The 23120-nt window shown below is 42.7% G+C and overlaps 1 protein-coding gene across 2 annotated transcripts in view; it reads right to left on the reverse strand.

Annotated features, from left to right (window-relative positions):
• The window catches only part of LOC122563717 (transmembrane protein 35B-like), a 58273-nt gene that overhangs the window by 15180 nt on the left and 19973 nt on the right, over window positions 1-23120 (reverse strand). For both annotated transcript variants that reach the window (XM_043717845.1, XM_043717844.1), the window contains exon 2: window positions 11615-11795. In XM_043717845.1, the coding sequence (XP_043573780.1) occupies window positions 11615-11795 (181 nt within the window). The remainder of the gene's footprint in view (window positions 1-11614; window positions 11796-23120) is intronic.

Below are 23120 nucleotides of genomic sequence, written 5' to 3' on the forward strand. Positions count from 1 at the left end.
TAAACTGCATCTGCCATGCATCTGACCACTCACCTAACCTGTCCAGGTCACCCTGTAATCTCCTAACATCCTCCTCACATTTCACCCTGCCACCCAGCTTAATATCATCAGCAAATTTGCTAATGTTATTACTAATACCATCTTCTATATCATTAACATATATTTTAAAAAGCTGCGGTCCCAGTACTGTTAGCCGGGACAGTGTGGAAAACTGTCCTTCCCTTCTTCATTGTAAGCCATGGTATCTTTCATATTCTCACAAGAAGGCAAATGGAGCCGCAGTTTTAACATCTAACTTGAAAGACAGAACCGCCAACAGTGCAGCACTCCCACAGTATTGCATTGAAATGTCAGCCTGGACCTCATCCTCTAGCCTCTTGGACCAGGACACGTGTGTGAGTGGTGAGTGTGTTAGTATTGCAGCATGATGACATGCAGAAACAGAGTGGTGACAGTGCAGCAAAGTACAGCAACAGTATGGTATTGCTGCCTGTCCCCTCTCAGACAGAGAGGCTGTTTTCACAGCAGACAGCACCGAGAAGGCCTGGCTGAGTGAGGTGGGCTCTCTAACTTCAAGATGTACACAATACATTTAAGAACTATTGTCATAACAGGTCAACTATGGGGCAGTGTTGGTTTATTGCAACATCGAGAGTGTGGGTAGATGTCTGTCTGCTCTTTCAGTATTGAACCGTGCACAGTCTGCAAGTGCAGCATCATCAGTAGCTTCTCAGAGTATAGTTTTTTTTCACAGGAAGCACAGCACACAACGATTTGGGCTAACTGTTATCCTGTGGTCCAACCGAAAACCGTCACACAAATTGTCGTCATACATTTGCACGCAGAGTCTGCAATCCCATTCAGCAACCATCACTGCTTTCTCGTGGAGAGTGAGGGATAATTATTTTGCACACCTCTACATATGGCATTTGCATGATACAGTTTGTTCAAGGAGCCTGAGTCACTGTAGCATTTTATAAACACAAGTTATGGTCCGGAGCCATGGATGGTTATGGCAGAGGCTCCAACATTCCTGCAACCGAACTGTCAGACGGGAATCTTCCCCGCACTTACTACCTGCCATCAACAAGTGTCATAAGGATTGTCAGATTCATACTCAACTGGGTTGACCACACTATTTTGTAAACAAGCCCTGAAGTAGGTCTGAAACCCAAGCCCTAACTTAGGAACACCACAAAACCTCTTCCTGGAAGCCAGTATTGGAAAAAGGTCTATTTCCCACTTTTTTCAGATGATGTTCCATTTTTGGAGATCCTTTTAGCATTGGCTATTTGGTTTCATTGTCCTTGTACACTCACACAGACAACACCACCATAATACAGGGGGATGTGCCTTTAACCTGCTGAATATCTCAGTAATACGTTGGCACATGTGAAAATCCTTCACTGCGTGGCGGCATCCCAGTTTTTGGCCTCAGAAGGTAATAGAATAAACTGTGCAGTAGGGGTGTCCATAGGGCTAAGAATTATTTAACAGATTCACTGAACACGAATGGGCAAGTGAACAGAAATGATAATACACTGGGCCTGATTTTCCAAGGAGAGCAGCAATCTCATGCATGTTACCACTGCGGCTCGTTTTCACAAATGAAGGGAGCACAAAATTCAGATAGGAAGTTCCACTCAGAGTTCCTGAGAAGGTACGGAGATGTCCTTCCATTCTGACGGTTCTTTTGTTGCTCGTAACTGCCAGGCAAAGGCAAACCATTCACCTTCCACCCCCTTCACAACAGTCAGCTGCTGTATTCTGACATTTAAAGGTGCTGACAGTCATTGGGTAAGTATTAAGTGTGAGAGATCTTGTGGTGCAATGACAGTGTCCCCACCTTTGAGCTAGAAGAGCTAGTCTCAAATCTCAAATATCTCTTGTAACATGTGTAAACAGGTTGATTTAAAATATCCAGGAAATTAATGATTGACCGGACTCTTTTTTTTGCATAACGGTAGTGTCCCTACCACTAAGCTAGAAGTTTTCAGTTCAAGTTCCATCTGCTCCAGAGGAGTGACAATTACAGATCAGAACAGGTTGATAAAAAATATCTATAAAGTGAATGTAACATTGAGTTGCTAGGAGAGTAGGGGCAAAGATGCCAGGTTAGGGATCTAGCTGGGAGGCTGGGGATACCAAGTGACAAGGAGGAAGGTGGGGGGGGAGCAGTGAGTGATGCAATGTTTCCAACCCCAGAAATTGGGCCTGCCAGGAGCTGGTAACTGGTGTTGGTTCTGGCAGGGGTTGGGGGGGTGGGGGGGGGGGTGGGGTGAGATAAGCATGGCATCTGTTTAATAATTACTGAGGAATTACACTGTGTAACATATCTAGCTTTTACTGAGAAATTATTTAATCTCATTGCAACAATGCGAACTTGCCGGTTTAAATTGAGAATTCAGGGAGATCCTAGCTTAGTGAAAATTCCCAGCAGAAAATTCAATTTCCTGTGCAATTGCTTTGGAGTCTCTGCATGTACAATTAACAACTTCGTACAATTAACAGCTGTCTGGCCACTGGAAATTCTCCCACATTATATTTATAGTATTTGCACATCTAACCATCTGACCTCTGGTAATGGGTAAATTGCAAAACGAATCAGACATAAAGGTCCTAGTTTTAACTCCCGTGCCCAGTGATGAGAGAATGTCAATGATACTGGGATTGAAGAATAGGATTCCTCAATTCAGACTCTGCATGAGGCTTCTGCTAATATTCAGAAGTGGCAGCTTAATAATACCCTGGGTGCAAAGACTTACTTTCAACCTCATCACTCTGCAAGCCCCTGAGCAGCAGCATCATCATAGCAGCAGAAACCAACTGCCTCGAACAGGCCTAAAATATGGCCAGGAGACGCAGGAGTGCTGGGCTGACCTCAAATGCCTATCCTTCCAGCCAACTCTCATTTCTCCAGATTGCATTCCATCCCCTCTCCCTGACTCCTGCACATATTCCTGCAGACTCTACTGACTGTGGCCTCATGTCATTAACTTGAACTACTGCTCGTTGCCAGACTCTCAAATCTGGCCAGCTGTCAGTGGGAGTCTGCACTGATTATTAAATGAGGTCCTGCCATTGAGATCAGCTTTGTCTCCATGTTGTCAGTCTTGGCAGATTTGGAGTTCTCCCCCAAGTCTCCCACTCCACATTCCCCCACCTATCCATTAATACTGGGACCAAAGTGCTTGAATATTAACCTTTCTGTACTTTATTTCAGACCATCCACAGATGTTCCCTCTGGCCTGTCTCCCTTCTCTGGTGGGTTTTTTTTGCAAGGCAAATAGGCGCAGGATTTTTCTCAGCAAAAAAGGGACCAAGGAAATTCAACTTGATATCTTAAACTCATGTCATCCAAGATAATCAAACAAAAATCCACATGTTGCTTGAAGCTGAATTGAAAAGCTTGTTCCTTCTCTCTGACACATAGACTAATGTCAAACAAAGCTAAGCCAGCCAGTAAAAGTGACTGATGTCTGACTCTATACTCAATCAACCACAGGTAACATTAAATGTCAGTAACCTGAAGTAAACTGGCTGAGAAGGATATCTGACAATCATCCCTCATATATCGTCAATTACTAACTTTATAACCAGTGGGAGATGAATTATGCTTTTTCAGCACACCAGGTTAGGAACATACATGCTCAGGGTGATAGATTTTAGGACACTGGTTCAGACCTATGCTTTCTAATATGTCACAGACTGCAGGAGATGATGTTTACTCTCTGCTGAGTTGAAAAAGATTAGAGGGACTGGATTTCATTTTTGCGGAGTACAAGCTTTTGTAACCACATCAATTACATCTCATTAATGTGTCCACAACAGCAACATCAGAGGTTTGAAACTTGATCTCAGCCCAGTTAGCTGATCTAAATATCTTCAAAGGAGGTGATTTTGTGGAGACTGAGATAGTAATAGGCACTGTTAGGGAAAAGCATACAGTTTCATAGTGGAATCTAACTTGTTTTTAACTAGTTCATTGCCAATTCTACACAATCCCAGTATTCTATGAGCTTTTATGTTATTTAATGTCGACAATTCATTGTCAACACCCAATGTTTGCCCATCAATTAGATATTGCAATATTAAATGGAAAGTTTCATCTGAGCAGAGTACTATATTTTACAACATGTGTGATATTATTTCTGTGTCAACATCAAACACATATAATATCAGGGAAGTTCACTACAATAAATAGTTGTGTACATAAACTTGCACTATGCCGTGTCCTAGGACTGGATCTGACTTATTTCTCACTTTCACCTTTAAGGATGAGCCCTGGCCAGATCTGAAAGCCCACAGGGTTGAATGTGGTGACATGGGAACTGAACTCTCAATTTTGGAGATGGCACTCTATGCGTGCGCTGGCCTCATTATAACATATATGACAATATATTATAATAGGTCATACAACAAATGGAGAGGCAACAGTCTAGTGGTATTTTCACTGGACTATTAATCCAGAGACCCAGGTAAGGTGTTCAAATCCTGCCATGGCAGGTGGTGGAAACTGAATTCAATAAATACCTGAATTAAGAGTCTAATGATGATCATGAATCCATCGTTGATTGTCAGGAAAAACCCATTCTAGTTCACTAATGTCCTTCAGGGAAGGAAATTGCCATCCTTACCTGGTCTGGCATGTAGGTCTACCTTACCTACATGTGACTCCAGACCCACAGCAATGTGGTCGACTCTTAGCTGTCCTCTGGGCAATTAGGGATGGGCAATAAATGCTGGCTTAGCCAGAGATGGCCACATCCCATGAATCAATAAAAACACCTCCCTCGCTGCACTGCAGTACAGCTCACTGTTGGCTGTGAGTGCACGCTAAGCTGTGCCTGCTGCTGTTTTTTCACCATTATAAGCATGTTATTGGTGTACAGCTCAACAAATAAGGCACAAGAACTAGGAGCAGGCCCACTCTCCATAACCCTTCAACCTATTGCTAATTACAGATCTAACTAACCCCTCCTTAAAATTACTCAATGTCCCAGCATCCACCACACTCCCGGCTAGTGAATTCCATAGATTGATGACCAGTTGACAGGAATAATTTCTTCTCATCTGTTTTAAATCTGCTGCGTCCGTACAGTCTTGCCATCAACTGTCAGCTTGAGCTGCAGTAAGGAATTAAGGTTTACGGTGAGTGGACGGCTAAGTGGAGCTGAGTCTGTGAAACGATCAGCCATGATCTTATTGAATGGCGGAGCAAGGGCGATGAGTCACATGGTCCACTCCTGCTCCATTTCTCATGTTATGTACAATTACTCAGCATGCTCCTGTTAGAGACCTTGCCAGTGACTTGTGGATTTCGAGGATGGAGGGACACTCCTGAAGAGGAAAAAAGGGCAGTTCCACCTTGAAGTGACTACAGCCCTCTGCAAGGGGCCACACTTGTGACTTGAGTGAGACACAGTTACCTGGGCAAGTCAAAAGAGCCTATCCTTGCCATCAAGAGGGAGGCAAACACAGAGTTCGATCAGCTGCTGATGTCCTTAACATCAAAGACAAGGATAGTCTGCCTACTGACCCAGATCCTACAGCCTCCCGCAGTAAAGAATTCCAAGATTCACCACCCTCTGGGAGAAGAAATTCCTCCTCATCCCTGTCTTAAACATGGATGACTCCTTACTCTGAGGTTATGTCCTCTGGTCTTAGACTGTACCACAAGGAAAAAAGCCTTTTTATATCCAACTTATCAAGCTCCTTAAAGATCTGGTAATGCTCCTGTAACTGTTCTGTCTCTTTAACCCCATTCACGCTTTATGGGTGAAACTATAACCTTCACTCCCACTAAAACGTTCCCAAGTAATAATTCAATTCCAACCAAAAGTAATTTCTAAATAAGTCCTGCTCCCACTGATCCAGTTAACAAGGCATACTCTTTCAATTTATTTTATACAATGGAACTGGGATGCACTCTCCACTTAATTAGCATTTTGGCTTTCATTTCACTCTCGAGAGGGAAAAAGAATTCCTTCTGTTGCAAAACAGTGATGAATAGCTCCAGTGCTCCCTTAATATAGTTATGATTTTAATGGTATCACCTGAAGTAAAAATAGTTATCTTCTCTTTTGATATAAACCCTTTATATCTTTCGTCTGCCCCTTTTCACCTCTGCTGCACTAAGCAACGTTTACCTCCTTTTCTCTGATTGTAATTCAATTTGGAATTTTATCCGTGGGATTTACATTTTGAGCACCTTTTTTTGACTCACTTCTGCAAACTCCAATAGGTCCCATCAGTGTTTCTTGCCATGTACAGCATTTCGAACAATGAAAATATCTAAACATTCTATGATTTTACCTCCACTTTCAACACCTTCCCTGTCCCCAATTTTGCTTCTTAATACATGCTATAGTGACAGTGCAGGATCTTTATCTTTTGATATTTGCAAGGACCTTTTCAGTGGAAGGAGCAAGTGTGAGGTGCCCCAGTTCTGCTGGATATGACTCTGCTAGCCATATACTAGTCATGCACTGGTCAGCTGCAGCTGTTCCCTACCTGACACTAGTCAGACCGACCAATAACCCTTTAAAAGTCCCTGTACTGCACAGTTTCTTGCTTCTCCACAACAAAACTCAAAGCTGCTTTAAGGACTCTAAACCATTCAGTTACCAAAAGAAAAGGAAACATTCATACTTCGTTTTCCCCTCTTGGTTATTCTTGATTTCTTTTAGTCTTCAACTTGTAATTTCTTTTAAGCTCTGAGCTGGTGACACCTCATTTCAGTCATGATCTACTTTTGCTTTTGCTGCCACCTAGTGGTCTATTCTAGAATATCAATGAGGCCCAACTCTGTCTTATTTCTCAGTGGAAGTTCATTAATCAAGTTTGGATGAGTCTGCACAGCCTTGAGAAAAGAAATATGAACCTGATATAGATTTAATCCTTCTCCAAGTGATTTAAAGCTACAAACTAATCCCAGGTTTGACAACAGTAGAGAATAATTTTAAATGTGAACTGACATATTCCGTCAGACAGCAGATCATAGAATCCCTACAGCGTGGAAGCAGGCCATTCTGCCCATCCAGTCTTCACCAGCCCTCTGAAGAACATCCCACCCAGATCCACACGCCTACCCTATCCCTGTAACCGTGTATTTCCCATGGCTAACCCACCCAGACTGCACATCCCAAAACACTATGGGTAATTTAGCATAGCCAGTCCACCTAACCTGCACATCCTCTGACTGTGGGAGGAAACCCTCACAAACACGGGGGGAAAATGTACAAACTCCAAACAGACAGTCATCCAGAGCTGGAATTGAACCCGGATCCCTGACGTTGTGAGGCAGCAGTGCTAACCACTGAGTCACCATGCTGCTAGATCCTGGTGAAATATGATAATTTGGAATCGAGCAGATGTGGAGTGATGCTTGGGATAGGGATTTTTTTTATATGGCTAGCGGAGTCATCTGCACTGCCAGTCCTCTGCTACCACATGTCTGGGTCTTTGTCAGATTTTCATTGCTTCCTGCTCTATTATTCCATGACAGCCATTTACAATTCTCTGCAGCCAGGTTTTAGACATCATTCTCATATTGATTTTCATCATCACACTTCGGTCATTTGCTCATACCCTCCTCATCCTGTCACAGTCTTATATGAGTCTTACACAAATGAAAAAATTCCACACAGGGAACAAATATGGTTATCCCTTACTCTTATAGTCCAACCTTTCAGCCTGTGTATGCACCATCTCATATAAGACAGAGTCAAAGACACCATCCTTCTCTTCCTTCTCCGTGCTAAGTTAATGGGTCTAAGCCAGAGTGGCAGTAAGATCTGCTCACTGATCCCAGCAGCCCAAACGTAGATGGGATGCCATATCACCCTCAATAATACAATAACTGGCTGTTCAATAAGCTCATCCAACTCATACTTATAAGGGCAGCACGGTGGCTCAGTGGTTAGCAGTGCTGCCTCACAGCACCAGGGTCCCAGGTTCAATTCCACCCTCAGGTGACTGTCTGTGTGGAGTTTGCAAATTCTCCCTGTGTCTGTGTGGGTTTACTCTGAGTGCTCTGGTTTCCTCCCACGGTCCAAAGATATGCAGGTCAGGTGAATTGGCCATGCTAAAATTGCCCATAGTGTCAGGTACATTAGTCAGAGGGAAATGGGTCTGGGTGGGTTACTCTTCGGAGGGTCGGTGTGGACTGGTTGGCCGAAGGGCCTGTTTCCACACTTAAGGTAATCTAATGTCACCTTTAACATAAAGAACATCCCAAGGTGGGTCTATAAAATAAACTCTTCATGTATTTCTTTTCTTAATACATTCATAGGATGTGGGCATTAGTTACCAGGTTATCATTTGATGGGTAGATAACAGCCAACCAAATTGCTGTGGATTTGGTGTCACATATAGGCCAGAACTTGTAAGGATGGCAGATTTCCTTCGTTCAAGCACATCTGTGATGTTAATGGACTTTTTTTAATCAACTGTTTCAATACCAGATTTTTCATTGAATACAGATTTCACCATCTGCCATGGTAGATTTTTAACTCATGTCCCTTGACCATTACCTTGGGATTCTGAATTAGGAGTCCTGTGACATTACAACCACATCACCGCCTCCTCCACTGGGTATCTCTTCAATTCAACAGCAAATGAAATAGAATACGTACGACAATTAACCAACTGGCTGACTGCATATAAAGACAATGAGTGAATGGAATTATTATCCAACAGGTTTGTACTGTCCGACATAGAGTGTTGGCAAATTCGCCAGGAATGGTTATGGGCTGTCACACTGTGCCCGAGTTGGATTTTAATAAGCAGCTGTGGTTTTGCCTAGAGACAGTGAAATTTCCAGCAAGCAACAGGAGACAATGGTCATAAGGTGGAATGCTGCTTGATTATCTCCCCAGTCTCACCTCCAGACAGTAATGCAATGGGGTATTGAAGTCTGGAAGCAGATAAAAGGCAAAGTTAGGAAGCCTATTATCAGCTGGATATTCCTTCAAAAATGTGTTCATTTTCAAAACCACTGCCCTGACATTCAGCTTCCTGTTGTGTCCAATTGCAGAGAGTATCCTGAGTTCAGATCAGTCATGATCTTGTAAAAGGCAGAGCGGACTTGAAAGGCCAAATGGTCTACTTCAGCTCCTATTTCATACATTAGTAGGTTAGTTAACTCCAGCAGAGTTCCCAGTCTATGGGCATCACACCTGTATGGATCAATTAACACACATTAGTGGGCGGCACGGTGGCACAGTGGTTAGCACTGCTGCCTCACAGCGCCAGAGACCCGGGTTCAATTCCCGCCTCAGGCGACTGACTGTGTGGAGTTTGCACGTTCTCCCCGTGTCTGCGTGGGTTTCCTCCGGGTGCTCCGGTTTCCTCCCACATTCCAAAGATGTGCAGGTCAGGTGAATTGGCCATGCTAAATTGCCCGTAGTGTTAGGTAAGGGGTAAATGTAGGGGTGGGTTGCGCTTCGGCGGGGCGGTGTGGACTTGTTGGGCCGAAGGGCCTGTTTCCACACTGTAAGTAATCTAATCTAATCTAATTATTCTACTGCCTCCTGACAACTGTCAATAATAGCCAGATGATTCACCTCACTCACTTCCTCTCCAGTTGAAATCCTCATCTACAGCACCTCTACTCAGTGCTCTACTCACCAACTGCTCCACTCCTTTCCTCTCAATGCCCTTCAAACCCATCTGGCCTGAAGCATTAACTCCACTCATCCCTCCACCAAAGTTGCTCATAGTACACGGAAACAGACCCTTCGGTCCAACCTGTCCACACCATCATCCCAAACTAAACTAATTCCACCTGCCTGCTCCTGGCTAATATCACTCCAAACCTTTCCTACTCATGTATCCATCAAATGTCTTTTAAACATTGTAATTGTACCGGTATCCACCACTTCCTCGCAAAGTTCATTCCACATTCGATCCATTTTCCGTGCAAAGAATTTGCCTTGTGGTCTTTTTTAAATGTCTCCTCTCACCTTAAAAATGTACTTCCTTGTCTTGAAATGCCCCGTTATTTCTGTTTTAATTTCAGATTTACAGCTACACTTTGCTTTTGTTGCAGAGAACGTCCTGCCCTGTCTCCAAGACTGACTAGTTCACACTCTGAAGGCAAACCAATAAAGACACTGCAACACTCTTTCTAACTGGATGGCTGCAACGTGAAAGCACTATTCGGATTGGGTCAGTTCATCAGCTTTCTGTCGATCGGAGAAATCAAGGACTTGACTGCAGCAGAGGTTGTGAGAAATGGAGTGGAGAAGTCGATGAGTATGACAGAGACTGATTTGTGTCATGGTTGAGAGCTTCAACAGGAGTTTGGAATGAGATAAAGCACAGGAAAACGCCAGCAGTAACAGTTGTCAGAAAGTGGTGGATTTCATTGATGTGCTGAAAATGAATAGGGTAAGATACAGAACATAACTGGTGCAGATTTCAACTGAATAGTTCACTCATTCAGTTAAATTGAAACCTGGATTTTTAACTAGCATACAGCTAGCAGTATCAGAGGTTACAAGTATACAATTTCCAGGTTACAGGCTATCAAAACCACTAACAGTTTTACAATTACAATTAAATAGAAGATAATAGAGTGAGGGTAGATGAGTTCACTTATTCTCTGTCCTTCCGCTCCAGCTCAGCACCATCCCAAACTACTGGCTTGAAAGAGGTTCACTTTAGATCCAGTTTCCCAGTGCACAAACTGTCCATTCCTCCTCATTTAGGAGTTTACAAGAAACCAAACTGGGTGTGATTTTTCCCTCTCTCTGGAGCCGGTGACAAAGCTGTCAAGCAAGTGAAATGTTAGGGCAAGTTGGCCCTGGACAGGAACTCACCCAGTTCTTGACACTTCATTAGCTTAGCTCTCAATATGGATGACCAGCTTGATCCACCACCAATTAATGCCCCTGAAGTGGTCAAGCGGGCAATCAGAGGCACAGATAAATGGCAAGGGGGTGGCCTGTGAAAGCCAACTCCTGCCCTTGCCACCAACCTCCCTGTGCCCCATCTCTCCCCATGTCACCAACCCGAGGAATGATATAAAAAGTAGTTGGCTTCTCGCAGTTGGATGCGCCAAGGGCTAGGCCTCAACTGATGGACCTTTGGATACAGACGCTGCTGGCCTCTGACTGGCTGGCAACTTGGGATGCCAGTGTTGAGACCTGTGATTCTCTGACCTGATTGGTGGGTCAGTTGGAGGATCTTTTCAGCTGTTGGGGTGGCACGTTAGTCGTCACGTCTCACCTCCTGCTGCCCAGGACCCCGCCAACCCGAATCTCCCCAGACGCAAGAGTTAGGAAATTCCATCCACTGATACATTGCAAAGGTAGTCAGGAGAGACAGGGGTCGTATTTGCTGTGCTGTTTGATAATTTACTAGGACCTCATCGCTCACCTTTATTTGAGGATGAAGAGCCTTGTTTCTTCATTCAATTCTCACAGTTCACTTCACTGATTACTTTATCGTGTGGAGTTAGATGCACCTCAGCACTTGACTACCCTTACTTGTCAGTGATGTGGAGGAATAACAAGAGTTTCTGATTGATCAATGTGCTCACAGCAAGGGCCATGGTAATCACGAGTGAGTCTGACTGAAGTGCATTTTACTGGACTTTGAAATTTCTTACCCATCATAACGATTGAAAGGGCAATATCACTGACTTCCTGCATGAACTTCAACCCAAACGCCAGGAGAAAACCTCCAATCAATTCGATCCAGCCCACTGCCTTTAGGTAATTCATGGGATCGACCTCGATCCCCTCATCGATTAAAGGAAACACTCGAGCGAATTTCACAAACTCATCAACCTATGGAGAAACAACATATAAAGGGAATGAAAATCAGTAACATTGTGTGGCAAGACAATGTGATATGCTGGGGGAGGCTAAGTAAGCAAATAAGGACAGCTTATTTCTTTGTTCAACCCCAACAGCACAAGGTCACAATGAAATCTTCTTCATGTACCACTCTCCTCTTAAACCATCTGTACAGTTTTCATAATTGGCATCAACTAATCATTTATCCAAGGCTGGTATTGCAGTGCCAGGACTCAGTGCCCTGTCAGAGATGCCCACTTTCTGATGGGACATTAAACAGAGATCTCGTTAACCCCTTCATTTTGTTTAAAATAATGCCAAGTGATCTTTTACAAGAAAAGCAAGCGAGCTTTACCCCAGTGTGCTGAACAATATTTACCCCTCGTCCAATACCTAAAACAAATGATCTGATCATTTGCTTTTTGTTGTCTGTGAAACTGCCACACACAAACTGGCTGCAAGCTTTCTTACATTACAAAGCTTGCAAAGTACATAATTGGTGATAAAACTGTTGGAAATTGGAGATTGTGGAAGGTTCCAGAGAGATGTAAGTCTTCCTTTCTATAAAGAAGTTTAACTCAACATCACACCTCATATTCTCATTTGCCCCTTGGAAACTTTAATGTAGTGATCAATCTACCACCGTTAAAATTGTACAATCCTCCAAATGGTCTTGTAGCACAATGGACAGTGTTCCCACCTCTGAGCTCAATTCTCCAGGTTCCATCTCCATTTCAGGACTTAATAGCTACAGAAGACAAGGGCATAACGTAGCCAAACAGATTGATTTTTAATCTCAAATCTTTCCAAATCACCCTGGTACTGGTAAGAGTGGAAGAGTCTCCTGTTTCCCCATTTTCAATGTAGAGTGGTGCCCTCAAATCACAGTTCCTTGTGACAAGGTAGCAGGAAAATCTAGCAATGGAAACATATATATATATAAACATATGCCTTGATTGCTTCACAGGCCAGAAGGCATGGGAAGCAGAAATTTTCTTCAAATGCATTGTTGTGAATTCCCATTTGAACAAGAGGAAGATATGACTTATATTATGATTTCAGCTACGCCAATAGTGACAAGTGAGCTTCAGGAATGGAATTTGGCTTGACAGTTCCTAAATTTATTTTTGCAGATGGTTGCTGTTGTGGTTAGTCACTAAAGCATATTCACATGAGGCTGCAAATGTTCTTGAACGGAAGAGTATTAGACTATTACATAAAAGAAAGAAAAACAAAAGCTGTATATTTTACTACATATGAGACAGTTACAAAGATCTTAACACAAACAGCAGAAGTTTCAACAGGTTTCCCTGCACTACCCTTTCACAGACATTCACTCACAGAGAAATATCACTCCCATCTCAATTCTTATAATGCCTTATTTAACTGACTGTTCCCAATTATTTCCTTTAGATTGCTGAGAGTTTTAAGTCTGCTTTCATATTCTGTTGGAATGAACCTTTTTTCAATTCTAATGGCCTAAGCTTCTTTTCAGTTCACATAGTCGAACTCTTTACACATTCTCACAACCTGGATGCTTCACAAACTAAAACCAATTCTGCCATGGTGATTTTTTTTTCTGATTTGAAGACTCTAATTTGAGGTCAAAACAAAACTAGAGGTGCTGCATTATTTACCATGCCTGTCATAAACTCAGCAGTTTAAACATTTTGTCCATTAACACCATAGGTGTATGACTAGCACTTAACTGAGGTCACAAGCTTTCTTGGAAATACGTATTCAGGTCACTATTCAAAAGGATTGTCGGACCTCATAAGGAAAAACCTTCACAATACTGACTAAAATCCATCTGTCTCTAAGATCCAAATCCCAAATGATACTGATGTATCTACAAATATACATTTTATTACACCTACTCCTTTTCAATGAATTCCAACTACAACTTTAAAACACAGAGAAACTTGCATTGCAGAGAGAGAGATTACAGGGAGCCATGTCTGTTATGAAAGAAGTTTTATTTATTTTTTGCTTATTAAGGTGAATGATTTCCTTTTCTTCTCCAATTCGTAGCGATATCTTAAATGAGCATGTGAAGCTTTAGTTCTTAATAGCTAACAGGCAGGTTTTTACCTATTCTCACATACACACCCAATCATCCTATCCCTGTCAGAGTTCCTTCAATTAGCAATGCATCTCGACTTTTGATTTCTGTTCAAGGTTTTGTTTTCAAATGCAGTGTAGCAAATTCTCACATGAAGAAGAGGATAATTATGACAAAGAGTTATCACTTGACCAATGGTGCCCATCTTCCTGCAGCCAGCATGTCTGTATCATGGTGGTTGACAGCTTCCTTTCGAGGGCACACAGTCCAGAAGAAGGGCAGAATTGGATACTCATCAAGGAATAGGTTTGAATGTTAGACAATGCACTTCTTTTCCACCAGCCACTGTTATTGGGACAGGAATGGCTCCCATAATGGTACTGACCACCTTCGGAATTTTCACCATCGATGTGCCTGGCAGAATTTATCATTTTGATCATCAAGCTAAAGAGGGGACCTCTGGTGTCAATTCATTTACCATTATAATCATATATCACATTAGCAAACAGACACTGCGTATTGCAAACATCTCACTTCTAAAAAGCCCCCTTCTTATTCTTTGCCATGTCCCCTCCTCTCCTGATAAAGGCTTAGAAATCCGGGTTGGAATTACAGCTAGTCCATTACTAACTCGCCAAGTGACAAATCACTATGCAAATACCTGCTTCTTTAAGAGCTACAAATCCTTGTGTAGTGTTTCTAGCGCCCTGGTTAATGCATTCAGATAAATTCCTGCGCGTCTCTGTTTGTGAAACGGTTACCAATTGATGCACACAAGCATTTGGATCAAATATGTCAAGAACTGTGCAAAAAAACAGCCAACAGAGAAATATCAATTCATAGCACTTATTTATTTTCTGATGCTGAAGGTGATAGCAGATACCAGTGTCCAGCACAAGTTACCAAGGAGAAAGCCAAGGGCCGAGAATGCAATCCACATTGCAAGGAGTTAAGGCGTCTGCACATTGAATGCAGGTCACGTCCTTCGGGATAAACTGCTTTATAACATGAAGAGAGCACATTGAAATAAATTCAATCTGCTCCCAGCACCTAGTGCCTGACCTCACTTTGAAACCATTATGGAAGGAGACAGAGTAAAGATGCAACCTGGCAGCCCCACTGGGAAATGTTGGAGCACTTAAAGATACAGTGGCTGCACAAGCAGCAGTTTTGGAACAGAATTTCTCCTCCTCGATTTTCTAATATCTTTTAGGGCTTGACAGCGTTTTCAAATATAATATAATAACAAGGCACAAAACAAAGGATGTGGATGAGTAGTGGAACAATACAAACTCCAAGCTTAGTTTCTGACCGGGTTTACAGCAGACATGAAGCTGCAGACAGGATTGTAAAGAAGGCCTCTGTGAACATTCACATGAACATGATACTTAGGGCCACTCAGCTTCCCAAACCTACTGCACCATTCAATAAGATCATGGGTAAGTTATTACTCCACAGCCCACCCCCTATAACTTTTCACACACTTGTTTATTAAAAATCTAACTATGACTTTAAAATAGTAATAACCTCTGCTTTTTAAGAAAAAAGTTTCAAAGACTCACTACCCTGAGAAAGAAAATTGTCTTCATCGCCGTTTTAAATGAGTGACCCCTTCCTTATTTTTAAACACTGATCCTGAGCTCAAGATTCTCACACCTGTCAATACCATCTAGGATCTTGTACGATGCAATCAAACCATCTCCTCTTCTAAATTCCTGTGAACACAGGTCTAACTGGTTCAACTTTCCTCATAACAAAGCACAGATATTAAACTGAGTAAACCACCACTAAACAGCTTCCGATACATTTCAACCACAAAGAACTTCAACCACAACTTTGAACACAAGAGAAAATTTCACTGGAGAGAGAGAGATTACAGGGAGCCACAGCCCATTATGAAAGAAGTCTGATTCCTTTTTTTTTGCTTATGGAATGTTAAGGGGAAGGATTTCCTCTTTTTCTCCTATTTTTAGCAAACCTTAAATGAGCATATAAAAGTGTAGTTCTTAATAACTAACAGTCAAGGTTTTACCATTTCCCACATACCCACCCATTCATCCCTCTCTTGTCAGAATTCCTTTGATCAGAAAACGCAATAGGACACCCAGATCCCTCTGCATCTCAGATTTGGCAAACCCTCACCACTTAGATATTTGTTTTAAAATTATTCCTGCCAAAATGCACAATATTCCCACATTACACTCCATTTACCAGAAATTTTCCCAATCACCTACAGCTCTTTGTGGCCTCCTTACTTCCTCTTCATAACCTACTTCCCTAACTAACTTTATGTCATCAGTAAATTTAGCGATCATGCCTTCCATCCTTTGATCAAAGACACTTGTGAAAATAAAGCTCCAGCACTAATCCTGTGATACGTTTTTTGCTACATCTTGCCAACCACAAGATGACCCATCTATATCTAGGTAGCTAATCATCTATCTATGCCAAGATGTTTCCCCTGTATGATCAGATTTTATTTTCCGCAATAAACTTTGATGTGGTACCCTTATCAAAGGCCTTCTATAAATCTAATACAGTACATTCATCAGTTCTCCTTTATCCAGATGTTACTTCCTGGAAACATTCTTAAGAGAAGGATTAGTAGGGGGTGGCTCAGTGGTAACGTTGCTGCCTCACAGCACGAGGGACCTGGGTTCACTTCCACTCTCAGGCAACTGAGTGCAGTTTGTACATTCTCGCCGTAACTGCATGGGTTTCCTCCGGGTGTTCGGGTTTCCTCCCACAATCCAAAGGTGTGCAGGCTAGGTGGATGGCCATGGGAAATGCAGGCAAAGGGTAAGGGATGGGTCTGGACGGGATGTGCTTCAGATGATCAGTGTGGAATCAATGGGACAAAAGGCCTGCTTTCACAGTACAAGGATTCTACGATTACAAATTGGTGAAACACGATTTTCCTTTCACAAAACCATTATGACTCTGCCTGATTATCTGGAACTTCTCTAAGTGCCCTGCTATAACAACTTTAATAATAGATTCTCACACCTTTGTAATGATATATATTAAGCTGACTATCCCGTAGTTTCTGTATCCTGTTCCTTTCCCTTCTTGAATGAAGGAGTTATATTCGCTATTTTCCAATCTAATGGAATCTTCCATGAATATAGAGGATTTTGGACAATTGAAGCAATGACTTATTTCACTGCCCATTTCTTCTAAGACCGTAGGATGAGTTCTATCAGGACGCAGGAACTTGTCAGCCATAGCTCCAACAGTTCATAACCTTTTCTTCTTTTGTTTTGCCAGGCATTCTGTTGCCTGTCTCTGTGCGATCAGTTCTCAAGTCCATACGGCTCCTATATAAGTAAGATTCCCTTGCCTGAACCTACGCGGCTTTCCCGAATTTCCTGCCCCCAGCCCCAGAGCATATATGATCCACTCTAACTTTGGTCCCAGCATGGTTAGTCCTGTGAACTTGCCTCAATGCAGCTTCTCCAGCACATATCAGGCCTGATCTCCACAGGATTCCTTCAGCGCCTCCTGTCCCATGTACTCCTTCAGATTCTTTTAATACTCGACTGGATTGTTCCCAGGCTTACTGCACTAACTACCGGTGTTAAATAAAATATACTCATCACTTTGCAGTGCCTTTCTGATGATCTGATACAACTGTTTGTGAAGCCAATTGTTAGAGTAGATTACTTTACAAAATAATCTCAGGAGCCTTGAGGTACAGGTAGATGATCATTTATTGAGCTAATGTTGGGAGTAAAGGTTCTAAGGTAGCACTCTGACACAAGGATTCTTCAGAAATGTCTATGTTGTAAGTCATGTAGACAGTACATTGTGCATTCTGAAATGATCTGTTTGAGACAAATCTCTTGGTTTTCACACACTCCAGAAGTGGCAAGTTACTTGCTTCCCCCACCCCCACCAGTCTGACCCTCTCTTCCCCAGTGCCATCTCCTCTCCGAATCCTGTGCTTTGTTCTTGTCCTTTACTAAACCCCAGTGCTTTGTCTTTCTCGGCTTGGTGTGGGTTCATCCCCACAACCCATTTCCAAACAAGGCCTTGGGGTTAATGCCAATTCAGCCAACTTACAGTTTCACTGAAAATCTGTCTGCCTCATCCGCATCTGAGCATGTTCATGCAGTTTAGAGAAGTTTCTTTTTTTAACCTGACCACTTTCTTGAATAAAAATAAATGAAAAATGTCTCTTAAATGATTTATATGATTTAGCTTTCAAGTTAACTACAACACTCTACCTCACTAATCCCAGTTGGAATCTCATGTGGATTTCCTTAGAGTCATGCAGCGTGGAAACAGACCCTTCGGTCCAACTCGTTCATGTTCCCAAGTTTCCCAAACTAAAATAGCCCCGCTTGCCTGCATTTGGCCTCTATCCCTCTAAATCTTTCCTGTTCACGTACCTATCTAAATGTCTATAAATGTTATAACTGTGCCTGCATCTAGGGTCAGTGTGGACTCGATGGGCTGAATGGCCTGCTTCCACACTATAGGGACTCTATGAATGTTAATTTATGCCATACGCAAATATCCCCCTAACACTTATTCTTAATTTCTTTTGTTAATTAACTTATGTTTCATTGTGGAAGTGAAATCTGCAACATTGCATGTTAACGTTTTAGTGAGTGCCTATGTTGTTGAAACCTATACAAAACAAAACATGATCTATCAAGCCAGGTTTCAGTTTTGGTTCTAATTTGTCCAGTAATAATATCAGCTTGGGTCATAACACTTGCCCACAAAGTCCCACATATTCTTTATTGCACCTCTATATATATTAACCCCACTATGGAAGCGGGTGCTTAGTGATACTGTTGCTAGGTAAAAGCAATATTATCAAGATCTACGTAATGTTCTAGGGACTGGCTTTGAATCCCATCATGGCAGTTGCTGGTGTTTGGCTTCAACCAAATCTGGCATGATAAGTTTAATGATGACCATGAAATCATTGTTGAATGTTGTGAAAACTTACCTGGTTCACTTATGCCCTTTAGGGAAGAAATTTTGTCATACTTACCTTGGTAGGCCTGCTTGTGACTCCAGACCCAGAGGAGTGGGGGTGACTTCGAAATGCCCTTTATAATGGCGGGTGTATCAAGCCACTGAAAAGTCTCAAAAATAAGGAATGTAATCAGAAGTAACGGCAAAATCTGCCCTTTCAACACTGCAAAGTCATCCTTACCAATATCTGGGAGCTAATGACAACATTGGGAGAGCAGGCTCACAGATCAGTCAACAAATAGCCTGAAACAGTCATACTCACGGAATTAGACCTTACAGATATTGTTGTTCCAGCAGAATGGTATAAATTTGAGCAGTTGGTGTTTTGGGAGTCTCCCATATTGACTCTAGAACCCATGACGTATCATGGCAGGTTAAATGTGGGCATAATCCTGCTCCTCGGATGCTGCCTGACCTGCTGTGCTTTTCCAGCACCACTCTAACCTTGACTCTGATCTCCAGCATCTGCAGTCCTCACTTTCGCCTATAAGTACCTCCTACTGATTATCACATACATTCCCACTCTCGGCTGTTGAACACAATTGGAGAAAGTACTAAGTGTGGTAAGCTCACAAAATGAACTGTCACTGGGGAACATCAATGTTTTCAGTGCATTAACACTACTGATTGAGCTGGTTGACTCTTGAAGGACATAGCTGCTGGACTAGGTCTGCAGCAGATGGTGACATAACCAACAAAAGGGAAAACATACTTGACCTCATCCTCATCAATCTGCCTATCACAGATGCAAGTATCCATGTCCAAATCAGTAGGAATGTCCACCAAACCCTCTTTGAGGAGACAAAGTCCTTTCTTTATATTGAAGATATCCTCAAATGTGTTGTGTGGCACTATAAATATACTAAATTGGATAGATTTTGAACAGATCTTGCAACTCAAACCAAACTGTACTCTAATACAATCTGCAACATCATGGCCTGGCATATTGCCCACTTTACTATTACCATCAAGCCAAGAAAATCAACACTGGTTTAAAGAAGGGTACAGATGAGCATGCCAGAAACAGACCAAATATACTTTAAAATGAGATGCTAACCTGGTACAGTTACAAGACCGGATTACTTGCATGCCAAACAACATGAACAGTAAGAGATAGAACCAAGCAATTCCATACAGACAAATCAGATCTAAGTTCTGCAGTCTTACTATATTCAATCATGAATGGTGGTAGGCAATTAAACAACTCAGTGGCAGAGGAAGCTCAGAGATATCTCACCTCAATGGATGACCCAGTGTGAAAGCACCAGTGCATTCTTCAGAGTCCACTAGCCTTTAGAGCATTTCTTACAGGATTGGAAAAGCAGAAGTGCCTCTTCCAAACCTCAGGACAGTCTTTCACCTCCAATTTGTCAAATAGAGACATCTCTAGCATCTGTCATGATCACTGCTAACATTTCCACCCTGACCTGTTGGCTGTTCCCCGAGCATATCTGACCACCTTTCATGCACTGCCTTTCCCACCACTCCTCAATCTGCAGCCAGCCTTGCAGTCCCTCCACCTGAAATCTCTGCTGCTGACATGCCTTCCCAGCAGCTGGTTAGCCTATTGTTTTCACTGACACAATGTGAGAAACAAAAAATAATGGCAAAGGCCTGTTACTACATTTATCATTAGCTTCACCCCATAGCCTTTCCAGATTCCCCTTCTGCCTGTAAGCTCCCTGTGAATAACAGGGCCTATATTTAACCGGAGCACACAGTAAGCTGTTGTATTGTATCTAACAGTCAGTATGCCTCAAAGTATCTTCACGGTCTCACCACTATATCATATGCACGTGACCTGAGAGTATAAACATCTCATATTCCACCTTATCTGGCTTGGAGCATGACAATCTACTGGAAAGATGCTGCTTGGTTGTAACCTAATAGTTTAACATTAGCCCAGACATCTGCGTGCCTGGGGAATATTATGTTTGTTCTTAGTTGTGATAAATGTCTGCTGGATTCTTCAACACCACTCTACAACATTCAGTTTTTTACGCTACAGGAGATAACAAAAGCATTGCTGGACTTAAGGGTCTGTTTCCGTGCTGTTAGACTTGATGACTCTGTAAAACCCCATGCCGAAAGTAAACTCATATCATAGTGGTAGCAGTGACAATCTATAGAAGGAACAATATCCTAGTGACAAATAGTTGTAAAACTAACTGAAGACCAACTGGACAACAGTTTTGGACAACAAAGATTTCAGGCAAAAGGAGAGTTCCTCAACATTAAGTGGCATTAGCTTCTGCAGCTGTTTCAGATCAGTAGATAGGGCATTAACCACCAAGGAGAAAGTAGAACTGCAGATGCTGGAGATCAGGGTTGAAGAGTGTGGTGCTGGAAAAGCACAGACAGTCGGGCAGCATCCGACGAGCAAGAGAATCGGCGTTTCGAGCATAAGCCCTTCATTAGGAATGAGGCTTGTGGGCGAAGAGGGCTGAGAGATAAATGGGAGGGGGGGTGTAACTGTACTTATACAGCTTGGCTAGGAAAGCGGCAAATTCTGGAGCACAAGTCTTCAGTACTGTTGCCGGAATGTTGTCAGGGCCCATTGCCTTTGCAGTATCCAGTGGCTCCAACCGTTTCTTGATATCGCATGGAATGAATACAGTTGGCTGAAGACTGGTATCTAGGATGCTGGGAACCACTGCAGGAGGCCGAGATTGAGCACCCACCAGGCACTTCTGCCTGAAGATTGCTGTGAAAGCTTCAGTCTTGTCTTTTGCATTGATGAAGGAGGATCGCATTGAAACTTCAGAAACACTTGAAGATCTGGAAAGTTCTCAAGAATTAACTTCAAAATTAAAAGACTCAGGCATATATCATACAGATAGCAACTCCAAGAGTCTATTGACCAGTTTGTCAAAAGATGCCACAGCAAAGGCCACGAGTGTGACTTCTTTCCAAGAGAGACTGTCATCAAGACTCACTCAGTTAGTCATCACCCCCACAACAGTTAAAACCTTTAGGAAGGATCTTCTGAAATACAAAAAAAGGCCATCTTGTTGGCACATTACTTGAGGATGGAATCAAGATTGAACGCACAGTTACTTTTGTTTTATTTCAAAAATATACTTTATTCATAAAATAATTTGATGGTCTGTACAATTGGTCATGCCATACATATGTAATCATGTACATACAGAGATCAGAATTTATCATTTTTATACAGGTCTGTACATTTTTCAATCATATGCCCATATAATTAGCTGAGGTGTCAGCAGAGCCCAAATGACTGCATGGGCCCCCTGTTCTTCGTTAGGCAGGCAGATGTTACACAGTGGTCGTTCCCCACCGCGCCTTAAGACAACAACAATGATTGCTCTAAATGCAGCCAACACTACAGTCTGCTAAAATCTGTGAGAGACGCCATTTGTCGCACACAACTGAATTAGTGTGACCTTTCTTTATACTAGCAAAACATGTGGCACCAAGGGAGATAGGGCAGAAAATCTTTTTTTTAAAAGGCCAAGCCAATCCCCAGAAAACAAACACAAGTGACGAACAAGCTGGAACACAACCACAAGACTGACAGCAAGGAAAGTGTAACACCACAGCGAATCAGAGTCAACCTAATGAAAAGGCAAATGTCGGAAGATGACCAAACTTCCTATGTTGTTCACCACACAGATCATGTTGATGTTACAGCCTTTAACATCAGGATGACACACTTAAACTGACACCGGAACTTTAACAACACATTACCAAGACGTATCTTGAAAGACATGCACTTTAGAAAGTGGCACTCCATAGTGCAACTGACGAGAAACCAGTTTACAACATATAATAGATCATCCATTCTATGCATTGCCATCGGAGGAAGCAGAGGTTACCTGACATACGCAGGGCAGCCAAAAGTGTGCCGAACCTGCGGGAGGTCAGGCCACATGGCAGCGGATTGCAAGGTGACCGTCTGCCGAAATTGCAAGCAGGAAGGCTACCCGACCAAGGAATGTAAGGAGGCCAAGAACTGTAATCTGTGCGGAGAGACGGGCCACATGTACAAGGCCTGCCCAAGCCGAGGGGCCGCCACCTACGCACAGATGGCCGGAGGTGGCAACACGAGCCGTGGACTGCCCAAGACCAGCAAGGTACCACAAAACAGCACGGGAAGGGTGTCTGGAGGCAACCAGAAGGAAGGGCAGGCTGTAGCGGAGCAGACGGCAGACAGCGGGGAGGTGCAGCAGCCGATCCAAGCTCCTTCAGGACAGACGGAGGAAATGGAAGAGAAGGGAACAAAGGAGGCAGAGGATTGGATT

This window comes from Chiloscyllium plagiosum, chromosome 27, assembly GCF_004010195.1.
Source record: "Chiloscyllium plagiosum isolate BGI_BamShark_2017 chromosome 27, ASM401019v2, whole genome shotgun sequence".
Classification (NCBI taxonomy): Eukaryota; Metazoa; Chordata; class Chondrichthyes; order Orectolobiformes; family Hemiscylliidae; genus Chiloscyllium; species Chiloscyllium plagiosum.